This window comes from Ursus arctos, unplaced genomic scaffold (assembly GCF_023065955.2).
Source record: "Ursus arctos isolate Adak ecotype North America unplaced genomic scaffold, UrsArc2.0 scaffold_19, whole genome shotgun sequence".
In the NCBI taxonomy this organism is placed as follows: domain Eukaryota; kingdom Metazoa; phylum Chordata; class Mammalia; order Carnivora; family Ursidae; genus Ursus; species Ursus arctos.
The window spans coordinates 45303169-45320502 of record NW_026622863.1 but is presented as its reverse complement, the minus strand read 5'-3'; the positions used below and the strand labels follow the sequence as shown (position 1 = coordinate 45320502).

At 48.5% G+C, this 17334-nt stretch overlaps 2 protein-coding genes across 2 annotated transcripts in view; one reads left to right on the top strand and one right to left on the bottom strand.

Annotated features, from left to right (window-relative positions):
• Positions 1–7880: 7880 nt before the first annotated feature.
• On the bottom strand, positions 7881–14504 carry LOC113243250 (cytochrome P450 2A13). Its single transcript, XM_048224059.2, has 9 exons — positions 14262–14504; positions 13815–13977; positions 12617–12766; positions 12211–12371; positions 10850–11026; positions 10283–10424; positions 9691–9878; positions 8885–9026; positions 7881–8344 (listed from the first exon to the last, which is right to left on the bottom strand). The coding sequence occupies exons 1-9, from the start codon at positions 14439–14441 to the stop codon at positions 8163–8165; spliced, it is 1485 nt and encodes a 494-aa protein (XP_048080016.1). The 5' UTR covers positions 14442–14504; the 3' UTR covers positions 7881–8162.
• Positions 14505–15492: 988 nt separating this feature from the next.
• LOC113243548 (cytochrome P450 2F5) overlaps positions 15493–17334 on the top strand; it is a 37981-nt gene continuing 36139 nt past the window's right edge. Inside the window, exons 1-2 of the mRNA XM_026482247.4 lie at positions 15493–15639; positions 16278–16433. The gene's annotated coding sequence lies outside the window, so the exon portion shown is untranslated. The remainder of the gene's footprint in view (positions 15640–16277; positions 16434–17334) is intronic.

Below are 17334 nucleotides of genomic sequence, written 5' to 3'. Positions count from 1 at the left end.
GTTATTGTATCTGGGGAAGGTGAAGTTTGGACAACTTTATCCCTGGTCCTGGACTCTGCAGTTTCCATGTCTTCTCATGTCGCTAGCAAGATCAGTGACCCTGAAGGACACCAAGATGGAAGAACTATCTCCCTCTTTCATGCTGCCATAATGAGGAAAGTGTTTTTTGGGATGCAGGAGAGCAGGAACAGGCTTACCATTTTCCTTGTTGAACTTGGAAAATAAGAGGAAGTCATTCTGGTCAATGAAGTCCTTATCATGGTCCACAAGGGCCTCCTTCACTGCTTGGTATCCCCTGAGGACAACCAGTAGCCTGGATCCCAGATACAAGGTGTATACAGAGCCATACTCCTTACTCAGCTATGGGCAGCAAGACCGAGCTTACATTTGGCTCCCTTGTTTCCCCTCCCCAAGCTGAGGGGCCCACACCTCTCTGAGGGACATCAGCACTTTTGGGAAGCCAAGCTGCAGAATTTTTCCCAGTAGTGAGAGGGATCTGGGCCCTGGGGGAAGTTGGTCCTTGCATCTTGAGTTGAGGGGCAGGAATAGACGGGTAAGAATCAGGGGCAGGAGATGGCTGTACTCAAAATGTCCATGGTGAAGGCAGTTACAGGCAATACCTGAAAGGAAAAGTGGGAGAGATTGTGGCTGGGCAGGGGATCTTTGCCTCTCTCATCTCCATTTGGTACATGCCTTCCCTAGATCCCAGATACAGGGGAAGAGGAGGAGAGGAAAAGAAGCAGAGAGGAATAGAGACAGGGAATCTGTCTAGAGAGAGAAAGGGTGGGAAGGTGAACAGGAAGGAGAGAGAGAAAGAGTAGCAGAGGCATAAAGAGGCAGTGACAGAGAGAGAAACATGAAGAAAGAGGTAGTCAGAGAGACAAAGAGGAAACCAGACAGACATCAAGGAAGACAGAGAAACAGGGAAAAGGACAGAAAGAGCTTGGCAGTGAGTGACTTACACAGGGATAGAGAGACAGAGGCAGAGATAGAGCAAGAAAGAGACAGAACTTACACCCAGAGAGACATTGGAGAGAGGGAGACACTGAGAGAAAGAGAGAGAGAGAGAGAGAGAGAGAGAGAGAGGTCACCTTTCCCCTTCTCCTCCTCTCTTTTTCCCTCCATCTCTCTGTCTCCTCATCCCTGTGTCTGTCTCCATCTTTCCACATTTCTACATCTTTTTCATAGTTCCCAGTTGACATGGTTCCCCTTTGACGTTGTTCAACAGGTGCCTCAGGGGTTTTGTGCAGGGAAGAGGGTAGGGCAGTGGGAGAAAGTTCCAGAGCAGTTCTGACCATCCCCCTGGTTCATTGTCTGGGCAATAGGGAATTCCCCATGGTGCCCAAATGGCTGAGCTGGGAGATGTAGGATGAGGAGATCCAGGGGTTGTCCCTCTCTTCCTCATAGTCCCTGGAATCCTATGTGGTAGACATTGTGAGTGAGAAAGTTGCCAACCCTCAGAATAGTACATTGTGACTGTTTTTTGGGGTAACAGAAAAATCCTGAAAACATTTATCCTTGGATCCAACCAGTCTTAGAACCATGAAACTTTAGAATCATAGACACCTCAATCCTCTGGAACGTAAGCTCCATGAAGACAGGGATTTTGTCTATTTTGGGGGCTGTGAATATCCACACAAAGCTTCAGTGGCAGAGGTGGGCTAAGATCCACATCTCTAAAACATACCCATTGTACCTTCACGCTCTCATCTCCTATCTGAAACCAGAACTCCCATTCCTGAGTTCCTCATCCACTCCCCCCCACTCCTGCCCTGCTCTGCTGACTGTCAGCTTGGAGAAAGGGGGAGAAGAGCAGGTGCCCACATTCTCCTCCCTCATCCCTGCCTTCCCCATCACCTCTTTCAGGGATTTCAACAGGTTCTCCACATGCACACCCAGGATATTTCTTACAAAGTGTTTGCCTACAGAACTGATGAACTATGGCCCCAAGCTACTGGGGAGGAAGCCTGAGAACCACACAGCACTGACCAGGTCCTTTATGTTCTTGAATCACCACTGTCAGCAGCTCCGAGATATTATCAGGGCCTTTTGCATCAAGCCCAAAGGAGATGATGGGGAGGGACGTGCTGGGTGCCTCCCACTGAGTCATTGTTCCTGGCCCTGCTAGACATATTAGCTTGCCAGGGCTGCAGGAACTGAGTACCGCACCCGAGTGGCATAAATGTCAGAAATCCATTGGCTCAGTTCTAGTATCTGTCTCTCAGCACCCCTCAGGCTCTGTGTTGTTGGACTCTGCCTTTCTTCCTTCTTAGCTACTCCTTTCCCCAAATTCTGCTGTTACTTATTTCTCTCTCCATCACATCCCATTCAGCTGCCACATCTCGATAATTGGAGTGTGTTGTCTCCTCCATGGATTTGCATGGATACATGGGGGAATCCCCATTCCAGGTGCTGGGGGTGGGGGGCCTCCACACCTGCAGCATTTTCTGAGTCACTCTCTTTCAAATCCACTGTGCTCTGGCCCGGTTCTTCTCTTGCCTAACCAGCTCCATTCCCAGATTCAGCTGTTCAGAAAACAAACCACACACTGGATGTGGTCATGACCCTTTGACAGAATGCTATAGGAACAGGAGGTGTGAAATCACACAGCCTTCAGGAGAAGACTCTGGAGGAGTGGGAGTGGATTTTCTTTCCCCCAAGACACACTCTGTGCCTAGAAATAGAGGGGAAAGTTCTAGTAGTATGTGGGAGAGAAGTTGGACTCAGAAAAGGAGTCGGTGGATGTGGTGCCTTTTCAGCTCCAGTCTTCTGCAGGCATCCAGGTACTTTTGGGTGTGAGTTAATTGGGGGTTGCAAGTTCATAGAAGGGAATTCTGCTTCTTTCTCATACTTGCCAAGGTGGGATTGGGTATTCTAGGAGCTGGACCGGTTTGGGGGCCGACTGAAGTTCTGCTTTCCTCCCTCTCCTTGCCCTTCTATCTTGCCAATCACTAAATCAGAAGACAGGCTAAGGACTTGCACACAAACTAGCTTCCCCAACTAGGTAAGGTGATGGTGAGTAGAGCTGTGCTGCCTTGTGGTGCACTGCTGAGTACTGTTGAACCTCTCATTTAGCCGACCTTAAATTGAAAGTTCCACTAACGAGTAGGCATTTTGGGACAGGACTATGGTAACAGGGACTCCTTAATGTGGCCATGGACCATGTGTCTTTGTCTGGGCTTCTTTGTGTGTCTCAGAATGAAGCTGTGACTCATGCTAGACTCAGGGGAAAGATTATACCTTGTAGCTGATAAGTCATCTGTCCCAACCAGGCTTTGACCCCAGATACAGAGCACTCAGAGGAAGGGCTATACCCTGCGATGCGTGAATCCATTGGGTGGCCACTCATGAAAGAGCCATCTCTAGGGAGCTGAAAAAGAGAGGGAGAGAAGAGGAAATAAGCCACTGTAGGTGGCATGCTGAGGTCCACACTCTACGAGTGGACTGCTCACCAGAACCCTCCCATTCCTATGCTGCTGCTGCCCGAGCCTCTGTTACAGCAAGGGTCCAGATCCGTAGGGGTATAGGGAAAAACATCCAGTGCACCCCTTGGCACATTAAAGAGTTTAATTCAAACCTGACTAAAGCATTATAGAGTAACCACTGCCATGGTTCCTGACTTTTTCATCCGTCAATGGACATTTAGGTTGTTTCCATATTTTGGCTACTATGAATTATGCTGCCACGAACTTAAGAATGCAGCTATCTCTTGGAGATAGTGTTTTCACTTCCTTTTTACATATACCCAGAAGTGGATTTCTGGATTGCGTGGTAGTTCTATTTTTAATATTTTGAGGAACAGCATTCCGATTTCCATCGTGGTAGTAAATTGGTAGTCTACCAAATTACATTCACACCAGTGCTGCACAAAGGTTCCAATCCACTAAATCAGCAGTATTTGTTATCTCTTATCTCATGAGAGCCATAAGATGTGAAGTAATATCTCATTGTGGGTTTGGTTTGCATTTCTCTTATGAATTGTGATATTGAGCTCCTTTTCATATATCTGTTGGCCATATGTATGTCATTTTTTTTAAGGTAGGCTCCACACCTGCATGGAGCCCAACATAGGACTTGAACTCACAACCTGAGATCAAGACCTAAGCTGAGATCAAGAGTCAGATGCTTAACCGACTGAGCCACCCAGTTGCCCTTGTTTGTCTTTTCTTGAATAATGTCTTTTCATGTCCTCTGTCCAATTTTTAATCTGGTGGGTTTTTTTTTTTCATTTGGGGGTTCTTTTTTTATTTTGAGGTGTTTTTTTTGCTATTGAGGTATGAGAGAGGCTGAATGACATTCCATGGTGTGTGTGTGTATCACATTTTCTTTATCCAGTCACTGAATTGTAAAGCAAAAATAAGCAAGTGGGAGTACGTCACTGAGAAGTTTCTGCACCGCAAATGAATAATAACAAAATGAAAAGGCAACCTCCAGAATGGGAGAAAATATGTGCAAAACACTTACCTGATAAGCATAAATACTTCCCCCACTTCAGGATCTGTGAGCACACATTATATTTAGTTGTAATGTCTTTGGTCTTCTTTAATCTGGAATAGATTCTCAGCTTTTGTCTTTCTTGACCTGGATATTTTGAATAGCAGAGAATAATTGTTTGGGAAACTGTCCAGACTTCAATTTGGAGTTGCTCGATGTTTTCCTATGCATTTCTTCCAGCACAGTTTTTAATCCTTTGGAAGGCAAAGCCTTTTTCAATAGACACTTAATGTGGCATCGCACCAAAGCCTAACTTTGGGCTTCCATAAACTCCACAGAAATGGACTTTGAAGAAAGTCCTTTCAGTTTCTAGTGTCTGTTGTGTCACAGTTTCATTAGGCACTATAGTCAAGCCTTTAGAGATAGGATTATTAAATGCCACATGATGGGACGCCTGGGGGGCGGGGGGCACAGTCAGTTAAGGGTCTGATTCTTGGTTTCAGGGTCGTGATCCAAGGGTCATGAGATCAAGCCCCGTGTTGGGCTCTATGCTCAGCAGTCTGCTTAAGGCTCTCTCCCTCTGCCCCTCCCCCTGTGAGCTCTCTCTCCTTCTCTCTCAAATAAATATATAAATAAATCTTTTTTAAAAAGCCGCATGACTGTTCACAGTGACCTCAAGCTAACAGGACATTTTAGATCATCTGCAGATAAGATTTTTGCCCCGTAATCTGCCTACAGATTTGACTCACCTTAAAAAAAAAATCCTAGTTACTCTTTTTAAAAAACCTGTTTTTACATACAATAAAATTTGCTTTTTACAAGGAGATTTTACAAAGGCATAGATTCTTATCACCACCACTGCAGATAGGATACTGAATAATTTCAACAGCCCAAAGAGTTATCTTGTGCTATACTTTGTATTCATATCCTTACCTCACCTCTACCTTCTGGCAACCATGGATGTGTTCTCTGTTTCAAGATTTTTGCCTCTTCCAGAATTTCACATAAATGAAATAAGGCAGTATACAACCTCCTGAGACTGGCTTCTTTGACCTAGCACAATGCCTTTGCAGGTCATCCAAGCTGTGTGTATCCACGGTTGTTAGTTCCATTGCCGAGTAGTATTGTTGGATGAATCTGACAGTGTGTTCATGCATTCAACTCTGAAAAACATTTGGGCCGTTTGTAGCTTGTGGAGATTACCAATAAAGCTCCTGCAAGTATTCATGTGCAGGTTTTGTGTGAACGTGAATTCTCAGTTCTTGAGAATAAATACCTGGAAATGGGATTTTGGGTCATCTGATTAAATGTATATTTAGCTTTTAAGGAAACCACCAAATTGTTATCTAGAGTAACTGCACTATTTTGCATTGCCATCAGCAATATAGAAGAATTCCAGGTGCTCCACATCTTTGCCAATGCTAGGTTATTATTCTTTATTTTAGTCATTCTAATAGGTGTGTGGGGTATCTCATTAGGTTTTATTTTGCATTTCCCTAATGACTATGATGTTACACATTGATTCATGAGCTTGCTTGTCATTCATATATCTTTTTTAGTGAAGTGCATGTCCAAAAATTTAGCCCATTTTTAAATTGGGTTGTTTGTTTTCTTATGTTGAGGTTCGAAAGTTTTTTTACATACTCTGTATATAAGTCCTTTGTTTTATATATGAGTGGTGGTTACCTGAATCTACAGGTGTGATAAAATTGCACTGAAACACACACACACACATACACACACACATGGATGTAAAACTTGTAAAATCTGAACAAGTTCTGTAGATTGTACTAACACCAATTTCGTGGATGTAAAACTTGTAAAATCTGAACAAATTCTGTAGATTGTACTAACACCAATTTCCTGGCTTTTAGTATTGTACTATAGTTATGCAGAATGTTACCATTAGGGGAAAGTGGAGAAAGAACACACAGAACTTCTCTGTACTTTTTTTTTTTACAACTTCTTGTGAATCTATAACTATATCAAAATTTAAAAAAAAAGAGGAAGTGTAGCCAAGTTGACAATAGATATTGAATCCGTAGTCTTCAAAACAACTTAAAAGTTTTTTTCCATTAATTTCTGCATTAATATTTGTTTCCTTCCTTATGCTATCTTTGGATTTTCCTTCTTTTTTTCTTTTTTTAAGATTTTATTTATTTATGCGACAGGAAGAGAGCACAAGCAGGGGGAGGGGCAGGCAGGGGGAGAGAGAGAAGCAGGGTCCCCACCCAGCCGGAAGCCCAACGCAGGGCTCTATCCCACGTTCTTTTTTTTTTTTCTTATAATAATATTTTTTTATTATATTATGTTAGTCACCATACAGTACATCCCTGGTTTTTGATGTAAAGTTCGATGATTCATTAGTTGTGTATAACACCCAGTACACCATACAATACGTGCCCTCCTTACTACCCATCACCAGCCTATCCCATTCCCCTACCCCCTCCCCTCTCTATCCCAGGACCCTGGGATCAATACCTGAACTGAAGGCTTAACCAAATGAGCCACCCCGGCACCTCTATCTATGAATTTTCTATGTTCTTCTTTTTCCAACTTTTAAAGATGGACACTTAATTTTTATGTTAATTTTTAGACTTCCTTCCTCTCCAGTATGAAAATGTAAGGCTACAAACTCATCTCTAAACAGAGCTTTTGCTGAATCCCAAGGGAACATTGGAAAGTGTGATTCTTCATTCTTTATCCTTCTTCAAAATTGTTTTAGCTCTTTCTTTGCCTTTCCATAATTTTTCAAATTAATGTCTAAATCCATACCAAAAAAATCTTGTTGTCATTTCTATAATAATTGCGTTAGACCTATATATCAATTTGGGGAGAGCTGGCTCTTTTTACTATACTGATCTTCCAATCTATGAACATGGTATGTCTCTCTATTTAAAAAATATGTAATTTCAGGGGATGCCTGGGTGGTTCAGCCAGTTAAGCATCTGCCTCCAGCTCAGGTCCTGATATCAAGCCCCTCATAGGGCTCCCTGCTCAGTGGGGAGTCTGCTTCTTCCTCTCCCTCTGACCCTTCCCCTTGCTTGTGCTCCTTCTTTCTCTCTCAAATAAATAAATAAAATATTTAAAAAATACAAGTTCTTTCTTTCATCAGTATTTTGTAGTTTTCACCCTACAGGATCTGTACATGTGTTGTCAGATTTATACTTAAGTATTTTGTTTTTTTCAGTGACTGAAGTGTTATTGTGTTTTAATTTTGATTTCCTAAAATATATACAAAAAAAAGAAAAAAGGCTTTTGTATGTTTAGTGACCTTACGAAACTCATTTTTTAAGAGGATTTTTTTTTCTTCTTGTAGATTCCTTGGGAATCAGTTAAGCTTTGTCACATGTAAAATGGGCATGAACACCGTTCCCTGACACATAGGTTTGTGAGCATTAAGTGATGTAAGTGTGTAATGTTTTTAGCACAGAACTGACGCAGAGTTTGATACAATAAATAATAGGCATTATTATTATTAACAGTATAGTGAGAGGTTCTCCCTCTTACCCCACCTCTTAAAGATCTATCTCTAGCAAGGTCAACAGACAGGGTCCGTTCCTTTCATCTTCCTCTCCTATTCACCTTGCTCCTTCCTTCCCCCTAAGCCACCTCCCTCCGGCTAGCCCCGCCCCTCCCTTAACCCCACCCTTATCAGTAGTCTCACCCCTAATCCCTCCCTCCACCTTGCTCTTCCCCCCCAGCCCTGCCCTCCCATAGCCCCTCCTTCAGCGAGGCTGGAAGCTCATGGTGTAATTTCGTGGGATGGTACCAAAGCCCACGAGCTTGGGGGACACGTCGATGTCTTTGGGCAGCTGCGGGGACTTGAAGCGGAAGTTCTGCAAGATGTTGGTGAGGAAGAGAAAGAGCTCCATTCTAGCCAGGCCTTCTCCGAAACAGTACCGCTTTCCTGAAGACACAGAATGGGAGGGCTGGAGGTGAGGCCTGCTCTCACTGCCCCCTTGCCCCACTATCTACCCCCAAATACTTTCTCCCAGGGAGAAATGGTGGCTTGGAATATGGTGGCTGGAGAGATTTTCAGAGACATCTCTAATCTTCTCTGAGCATCCTTTTCCCTTGTGCATGGGATGGGGGTAAGGTAGCTGTAGCAATGGGAAATTTAAATGCCCTTTCCCTCCAAGTACACACTCAGATATGCCTGCTGGGCTCTCATCTCCAAGCGAGGACTCTAAACAATTTAAGTGACTTGGACAAATCTCTGACTCACTAAGGGCTTTGATTTGCCCCATCTCTGAAACAGGTGTGATCATCCTTATCCTTTAGCTTAAGCTCAAGTAGTTATGGGGGTTGCAGCTGATGGGTCCCAAGGTAGATCATGAGAGGGACTTCCATGCTGTAGAAAGACACCAGGCTACACCTTGAAGAGAGAGCTGGGATGAAGGAGGCCCTGTTGGTGGGAGCGGTGGCTTGGCACAGACTGGTCTCTTACCAATGGAGAAGGGCACAAAAGCATCACTCTTCTTAAACTGCCCATTCTCATCCAGGAAGTGCTGGGGGTGGAAGTCACGGGGGTTGGAGAAGAACTTGGGGTCTCTCAGCACAGAGCCCAGCATAGGGAACACTTCGGTGCCCTGGTGAGGAGGAGAGGGGGTATTTGATAAGCCAGAGTCGGGGTAGAGTATGCCGCAAGTGCATGGAGGTTAGAGGGACAATTAGGGTGCCCCAGATGATGAGATATGGGAGGTGTGGGAGTGTGGGTCCTCTCAGGGAGGAGCTTTGGGAGACAGGAAATTCATGTCTCTGAGATAGGAAGCTATGCAGACATGGGGTTTATGTCTCCTGAAAAGGGCAGTTTGAAGAACACAGGTTCTGTGTGTCTTAGGACAGAAGGTGTGGGGCATGTGCAGTTCATGTCTCCCAAGGCGGGAGGTTGAAAGGGCATGGGGGTTCTATTTCCAGAGACAGGAAGTTTTAAAGACATTGGGTTTGTGTCTCTCTAGGCGGGATGTTTGGGGGACATGAGACTCGTGTTCTTGAGGGAGGAGGTCTAGAGATGAAGTTCATGTCTTTTGAGAGAGGACATTTAGGGACATAGCGTTCATAAATCCCTGAAGCAAGAGCTCTGGGGGAGATATAGGGTTCAAGAATCTCTGAGTGGGAAGGTTAAAGGGTCATGGTGGTTGAGGAAGTGTTTGATTGGGCAGTGGGACAGGTGCTGAGAAGCTTCTAAGGGGAATGGGGTGCTGGGTCACAGGGAACAGGTAGGAGGTCCCCCTAGGCAGGACAGGAAAGTACCTTGGGGAGGAGGAACTCTCGAAACTTGGTGTCTTTGGTGACTCTGCGGGCCACGCCCATGGGGATTATGTCTCCAAATCTTTGGATCTCGTGGATCACTGCCTCTGTGTAGGGCATCTTGGCCCGATCCTCAAACTTGGGCTGACGGTTCTTGCCAATTACCCGGTCAATCTCCTCATGGACCTTGGCTGTGGGAAGAAAGGGAAAGTGTTTAGGCATCTGGAGGTCTCAGGGCAGGGACGATAGTCCAAATATGCACATCCATGTGTGATGTGGACATAGACCATTCGAAACAGACCTTGGCCATAAACATGTTGGTGCAGCGTCCTATTCACCTGGTCTCAACTCTATGTGGTCTCACATACATCTGACTCAGCACAGGAGCTATTTACCCATCAGTTCAGACATTTTCAGTATTTTAACAGCCAGTGAAACTCAGCTGGTGCTTATCAGAGAGTATCACCTAGCATCTGGATAACAGGGTATGGCTGAGGTTCCAGGGATCTAGGAAAGGTGGGGACATTGCAGTGGGCTCAGAGGAAGTGTGAGGGTCTGTGGCCCCCACCTCACTGCCCCACCCCCACAGCCTTACCCTCCACATCTGGGTGCTTCATGAGCAGCAGGAACCCGTACCGCAGGGTTGTGCTGACCGTCTCGGTGCCCGCAAAGAAGAGGTTCAGTGTGGTCAGCACCAGGTTCTTCAAGTAGAACTCCGTGTTGGGGTTGTTCTGCTCCTGCAGGGAGATAGGGCTTCAGGCCAGGCCCACTGCCCTCAGGGCTCTCAGAGGCCTTCCGGGGTCTTCCATTTGGACCCAGCTCTCTTAGGTCCAGACCAGAGGTGGGAAGAGAGACCCTACTTCTGCCAGGGCTTTGTTCAGGCGGATGGCTCTGGCCAAATGCCCTCCCCACACTCTTTCCCCGACTGCCTACCTGTCCTTTACTCATCAGCCCTGGGTCACTTTTTACAGTAGGAATATGAGCAGAGGGGTACAGAGAGCAAGTGGGCAGTGTGGAAGTGTTGCTTTATGGTTCCCACACAGGTCCCTCCATGGCAAGTGCTGGCAGATGGATCAGCCACCGTTAATGTTCTTGAGATTGTGAGGATGTTATGAGGGGCTGCCTGGCTTTGCAGCTCTCCGCACTGGCTGCTGGGCTGTACCTCCTGCATGCGGATGAGGAAGGAGTCGATGAAGTCCCTCGGGGAGTTGGGGTCCAGGGTGCGTTGGTTCTGCTCCACCTTCTTGGCTATGAAGTCCTCCAGACCCTGCAGCTCCTTAAATGCCTGTTGCTGTGGCCCTGGTAGGTGTTTCATCACTGAATAGAACATCTCATAGAGCTGAGGATGGGGAGAGACGAAAGGCAGGAAGGATAGTTGTTAGCAGACTGGTTCTGATGGGAGCCTGAGCTTTCTTGGAACAAGGAAGGCACTGGGTTAAAGACATCTGTCCAGGTGTTTAGGATTTATATGGCGCTTGATGAGAGGAGATAGCTAAGTTTTCAGGTGAGTTACGTGTGAGGGCCCCTGTCCCAGAATGTAGGTGAGATGGATTGGGACACATATCCAGGTTTCAGGTATTTGGGTGTGGCTGGATTGGACAACGCATCTAGGTGTTCAGATATTCAGTTGCTGTTGAATTGGGAGACTCTTGTTCAGGTGTTTACCTATTTTTTCTGACTGATATGGTGAGTCACCTGTTTAGATCTCTAGGTGTGGAGTAGGCTAGTTGGAAACAACTATCCAGATATTTAAAGGATATAGAATGGTGGCTTCTGTGTAGGGGTTGAGGTATTAGAGGGGGGCAGGTATCAATTGTTGAGGTGGGGGAGATACCTGTTCATGTGTTTCAGATATTCACAGAGGTGATGGGGGGCACTTCTGTAAGTGAGTCAGCTGGGTTGGGGGACACTATATGGGTGTTTGGGGAAACATCTATCCAAGTGTTTACATGTGTACGGGTCTTCTCCGTTGGGGCACCTGTTCTGATGATCAGGTGTTTCAGTGGGCTCTGTAGGGGCACTTACCTAGGTCCAGTAGGCTGGTTTGGCACACCTGTGTACATACCAAATGATTTTGGTGGGCTGTATTTTATAGCACCAGGTGTTCATGTATTCAGGAGGTGGGCTGAGGTGGTCACTTGTGAAGGGGTTAAGATATAAGAGATGGACTGTCTTAATAGGGACCAGCAGGTGAGTTGGGATGAGGACACATGCCCCAGGCAGCAAGGCTGGCTGGATAACATGCCTCTTGCCTGCAGGCTCTATTCTTTGTTTGTTTGGTTTGGTTTTTGTTTGTGGTTTGTTTTGTTTTGTTTTGTTTTGTTTTTGGTGGAGGGAGCATCTGTTGAGAATCCAGGTGTCCTTGGAAAGTGGGTATTCTGGTGTAACTGTTCACTGTCCAAGAGCAGTTTTGATGGAACCTGGTCTGGAGGAGGATGGGAGTTTGGGGCACCTGTCTCTGTGTGGGAGAGCAGTTTGTGGGTTGTGGTAGGGGTGTTGTAGAGCCAGACTGGGACGGGTTACCTGCCCCATAGAGGTAGCTGTGAACTGGAAGCTTCCCAGCATCATACTCAGCAGTGACAGGAACTCTTTGTCCTCATAGTCAAAGCGGTCCCCAAAGACAATGGAGCTGATGACATTGGACACTGTTCGGCTCAGGAAGAAGGTGGGATCGATGAAGGCACCTGGGGAACGGGATGGGGTTGGGGAGAGACTGGGATTTGGGGGAGCGTCAACTGGGCAGTCTTATGCCTGCCTGAGAATTGGAGGAAGGCACTGGAGTGAGGAGCCAAACTTCCAGCACAAGACCCCTGAGCCTAGAGCCCAGATGCCTTCCCCCAATCCAGTCCCCTTCCAGAGGAGAAAGCTCGCGTTTGCGCGCAACCGTGTGGATGTACTCCTCCTCCTTGCTCACTCCCGCCCCGCTCACCCCGCGTGTCGCGAAGGGCCTCGATGAGGAAGCCTGCCTCCTCCTGGATGCGCTCCTCAATGCCACGCTTGCCCACTCCAAAGTCCCGCAGCGTAGTGATGGAGAAGCGCCTGAGCTGCTTGGCGCGCTCCCCGTTGCTGAAGGCCACGCCTGGGGAGGGAGCATAAAGGTGTGGTGAGGCAGGGAGGGGCGGGGACAGAGGTCGGCAAAGGTGAGCCCAGAGCAGGAGAGGGAGGATGGGTTGGGGGCGGGGAGACAGGGCGAAACACAACTCAGGGTCAGAGAAATATTAAGAGAGATAGAGACCGGGTTGGAAGAAAAGAATCAGGAAAAAGGTAAGTCAGATGCCCATGGAAACCGAGATACATAAACACAGAGAAAGAGGGGCGCCTGGGTGGCTCAGTCGTTGGGGGTCTGCCTTAGGCTCAGGGCGTGATCCAGGCATTCTGGGATAGAGCCGGGCATCAGGCTCTTCCGCTAGGAGCCTGCTTCTTCCTCTCCCATTCCCCCTGCTTGTGTTCCCTCTCTGGCTGGCTGTCTCTATCACTGTCGGGTAAATAAATAAAATCTCAAAACACACACACAGAGAGAGAGAGAGAGAGAGAGAGAGAGAGAGAAAGAGGGAGGGAAGGGGAGGAGGAGTCTGACCTTTGTGGAGATCTGGAAAGTGACAATAAAAATCATGAAGGATCCTAACGCTGAGCTGGAGAAAGAGGAAAATGTGGAAAGAACAGAGAGGGTCTGGAGAGAGGAGAAGATGTTTCCAGAGATGGAGGCATGGGGTGTGAAATAGAAACAAGGTGAGATTCTCACACAGGGGAGGAAGAGGCAGACAGAGGGAGGCAGAGGCATGGGGAAGCTCAGAAGCTAAGAGGGAGGAAGAGGCAAGGACACCAGGATGGAGGACCGGGGTTCCAAGACAGAAATCCCAAGAGCTCCTCCCAGACCCAGAGGAAGAAGAGGCATCCGTGAGAGAGAACAAGGAGATGGGACGAGAAGCAGGGGGAATAGAGACACAGACACCCTGAGTCAAGCTAGAGAAGACCAGGTGAGAGGCCACAATAACCAGGGACAAGACAGAGGGAAGCAGGGGTAGAACTCAGCCACAGCCTTGGGCCAGCGAGTCAGGAGAAGAACAGTGGGGAAACTGAGGCCATCAAGTGTGCCTGGGCACACGCCCCCACCCAGAGCTCCTCACCATAGCCTTTGAAGAGCCAGTCGAAGGTGGCCTGTTCGCCTCGCCCGCTGAATTCCTCAGCCTGGTCCACCAGAGCCTCCTTCACCGCCTCGTGTCCACACAGCACCACGATGCGCCGGGGCCCCACGTGGACTGTGAACACCGGGCCATAGCGCTCACTGATCTGGAGGAGGTAGGAGTGCTTAGAGGCTGTGGCCCCCACTGGGAACTGGCCCTGTGCCCAGCCCTCACCTATGCGTGTATTTCCCCCAGGTTCTGACACTCAAGGAGCTGGACATCCCAAGACCTGCTCTTTCTCGTCTAGGACCCTGCTGCCCAACCTGCAAATTTCCACTTTCTTAAGACTCTGGTCCAACCCTGCCCCATCCCCTGCCACCAAGTCCCAGCTCAGTGAGGCAGGCTCCTAGCCCCACCCCATTCCACCCGTTCCGTCCCGTGTCCTGACACCTTCATGAGAGAGTTGGACATCTGCTGTGTGTTCAGCTGCAGGTAGTTCCCGATGAAGGGCAACGGGGTGGGTCCTGGAGGGAGCTTCCCCCCGAGTTTCTTCTGCCTCCAGACAGACATCAAGACCATTAGGGTCAGGCAGGCCAGCAAAGCCACCAGAAGCAGCCCTGAGGCCAGCATGGTGGCACCGGGAGACAAGGTCAGATGGTGATGGCTGGGGTGGTTTGCCTTTATACCACGCGGGAGAGAAAGGCGGAGTTTGGTGCTGATTATATAATTGTACCATTTCACTTCCCAGCTATACCCCCCCCACCCTGGACTCATCGCTGAGCTTGGCACACAGCCAGATGGCAGGAGGAGGGGACCCCAGGAGGATTAACAGGGAGTAGGCCCCAAGACAGAGTGTGCTGCCCCTTCAGGAGGGACGACCCCAGGGCTATAGAATTGAGTGAAGCAGTAGACAAATTCCTGAACTGAAGAGTTTAGAATACTTGTATGTGGAGCCCCCTGAGCTTTGGATTTTCGGTCTCAGAGTGAGAAGGGACCCTAACATTGTAGATGTTGAGGTCTCCAGAGAAAAGAATCCAGAGATCCGGGTTTAAGAGTGTTGGAATGGGGAGCACTCGGGTGGCTCAATCTGTTAAGCCGCTGACTCTGGATTTTGGCTCGGTCATGATCTCGGGGTTGTGAGATAAGCTCAAGATCAGGCTCCAAGCTGGGCTGGATGGGGAGCCTCCTTAAGATTCTCTCTCTCCCTCTCCTCCCTCTGCCCCTCCCTCTCCTTCTGCCCCTCCCCCTCGCTTTGCCCTCTGCCCACAGATCCCTCTGCCCCTTTTTGTCTCCTCCCTTGCCCCCCTGCCAAGCATTCCTTCGCTCTCTCTCAAAGGAAGAAAGAAAGAAAGAAAGAAAGAAAGAAAGAAAGAAAGAAAGAAAGAAAGAAAGAAAGAAAGAAAAGAGTGTTGAAACGGGACAGCATGTGTGGCTGTGGATTTGGATTTGGGGTTTTTGATGAGGAGGGATGTACATTTAAAGGTCTCAGGAGGGGAGTGGGTGCCTGGGTGCCTCAGTCAGTTAAGCATTGGACTCTTGATCTCCGTGCAGGTCTTGATCTCATGATTGTGAAATCAAACCCAGCGTTGGGCTCCAGACTGGGTGTGGAGCATACTTTAATAATAAAAAAAGGTCTTGGGAGGGGAGATCCCAGGGAGTGGATTTGAGGGTCTCGGGGGGAGGGAGGACCCCTGCCTGTCATGGGCGATTCCCAGAAGAAGTATACGGGAGTCCAGCAGGATCCAAGAGTCCGCACCTGCCCCAGGCTTTGACCCGCCACTGCTTTGAACTCTGGTGCCCAGAATCCCCACTGGGACCTCAACGCAAGGTCAGGATCAGTGTCACTGACCCTCTGTGGTTGGGAAAGGGGTAGAAGTCCAGAGGCACGTTTAAGTGGAACCTTTCTTAGTAAAGAAGAATAACTTGTGGTCTCTGTGGTAAAAGGCCTGGGCAGGACTTGGAATTGGTAATGACAAGCATCCATATGGTGCCAAATAGTCCCAACTGTCTCAAGGGGTGTCATTGACAGAAAGCCTCACCGTTCCTACCCAGATCCTTGGGGGAGCTCACTAGGTTCATCATTTCCATTGTTGCTGTTAGTAGTAGTGCTACTAATGTTCCCCACTTGGTATGTGAGAATACTGAGGACAGACAACAGAGGGAGGGAGGGGCTCCTGTGTCTCCCGCTCTGCATGCTTACTCCCCCTTTCTGGGGCTGGGTTTCCCCGAGTGGAAAGGGAGAACTTGAGGGCAGGAGGTGGAGTGCGAGGGTGCGGAAGGTCCCTTTGGGGTGATTCCGGGTTCAGCAGGGCTGCTGGCAGCACACAGAGGGAGCGACGGTGGGAGACGGTTGGGAAAAGTCCCAAGTGGGGAGAGAGCCAGGCCCTGGAGGCTGAAAATGGGAATAGGGAAAGATGGTGTCCTTCCTGCTGTCCTTCCCTCAGTGACCTTCTTCCTTAATAATAGGGCGCTGGCCTTTGGTGAGCACTAATTGTGAAGAGCCAGTGTGTGGACATGTGATCTCATGGGATCCTTCTAGCCGGGGGGCTCCGTTCATAGCATCTTCCATCTGCTGTCCAGAAGAGCAAGCCTCCCTACTGCTCGAGGTCACCCAGGTAGCAGGTAGGGAGCTGCGATATGAACCCTGTCCTCTCCTTCCTCCACTGACTGGCCTAGCCCATACTGACAGCCAAGTGGAGACCAAGTTTAGCAAGTGGTGTGGGATTGGCATTGTCAGAGGTACGCTAGCAACTTCTGCCATTGGCATCAGCTCGCCCCTGCTCGACACTGGGGCTGACAGCAAGTTGAGACTGAACTTGATGCCAGGAGAACACTCACAGAGCCACCTCTGCTGCCAGGAGGGTCTGAGAGGAGGCTGCGGTGGCGACTGGGGCTGGCTTCAGGGGGTCATAAGGGTGGCATCCTGTAGCTCTAAGGTGGTCCCAGCCAGCTCTGACATGAGCAGCATGTGGGTGCTGGATTGGTCTTCCATGGTCCTGATAGGGGCCCCGATGGGCAGAGGCAGCATCTGACAGTTGGAAACCTCCCCCCATTTGCTCAGATGCCAGCTCTAACTTTGGACAAGTGCAGTGGGTGAGGTTAGCACTCTCAGGACAGGCACGTTGCTCAAAGTGTTCTAGTCCTCTGAGCTGGAATTCTGTGGGGAGGGAACAAACAGCAGAGAACAAAGCAGAGAGGAAAGTTGTTTATTGGTTTTAAAGGGAGCAGAGGAGGGAAATATTAGCACAGGCTTGGCAGGTATCAGTCCCCTTAATCCCAAACACCAGCCTACACCTGGGCTGGCTGCAAGCCTGGCCCCCCCCTTCCCCTTGCTGTTCCTTGGCAAGGAGGGAGGTAGAATTTCAAGAGTTTGTTTGTCAGCAAAGTTGGCACTAGCCAGGGCACTGAGTGTTCAAACAGCCTGTCGTGACCTGGGGAGGAGCAGGGAATATGGCCAACACAAGTGCTTGGCAACAGAGAGGTCAAGTGTGCTTGGCCTCGCTGGTAACCCTGGAACGTGGAG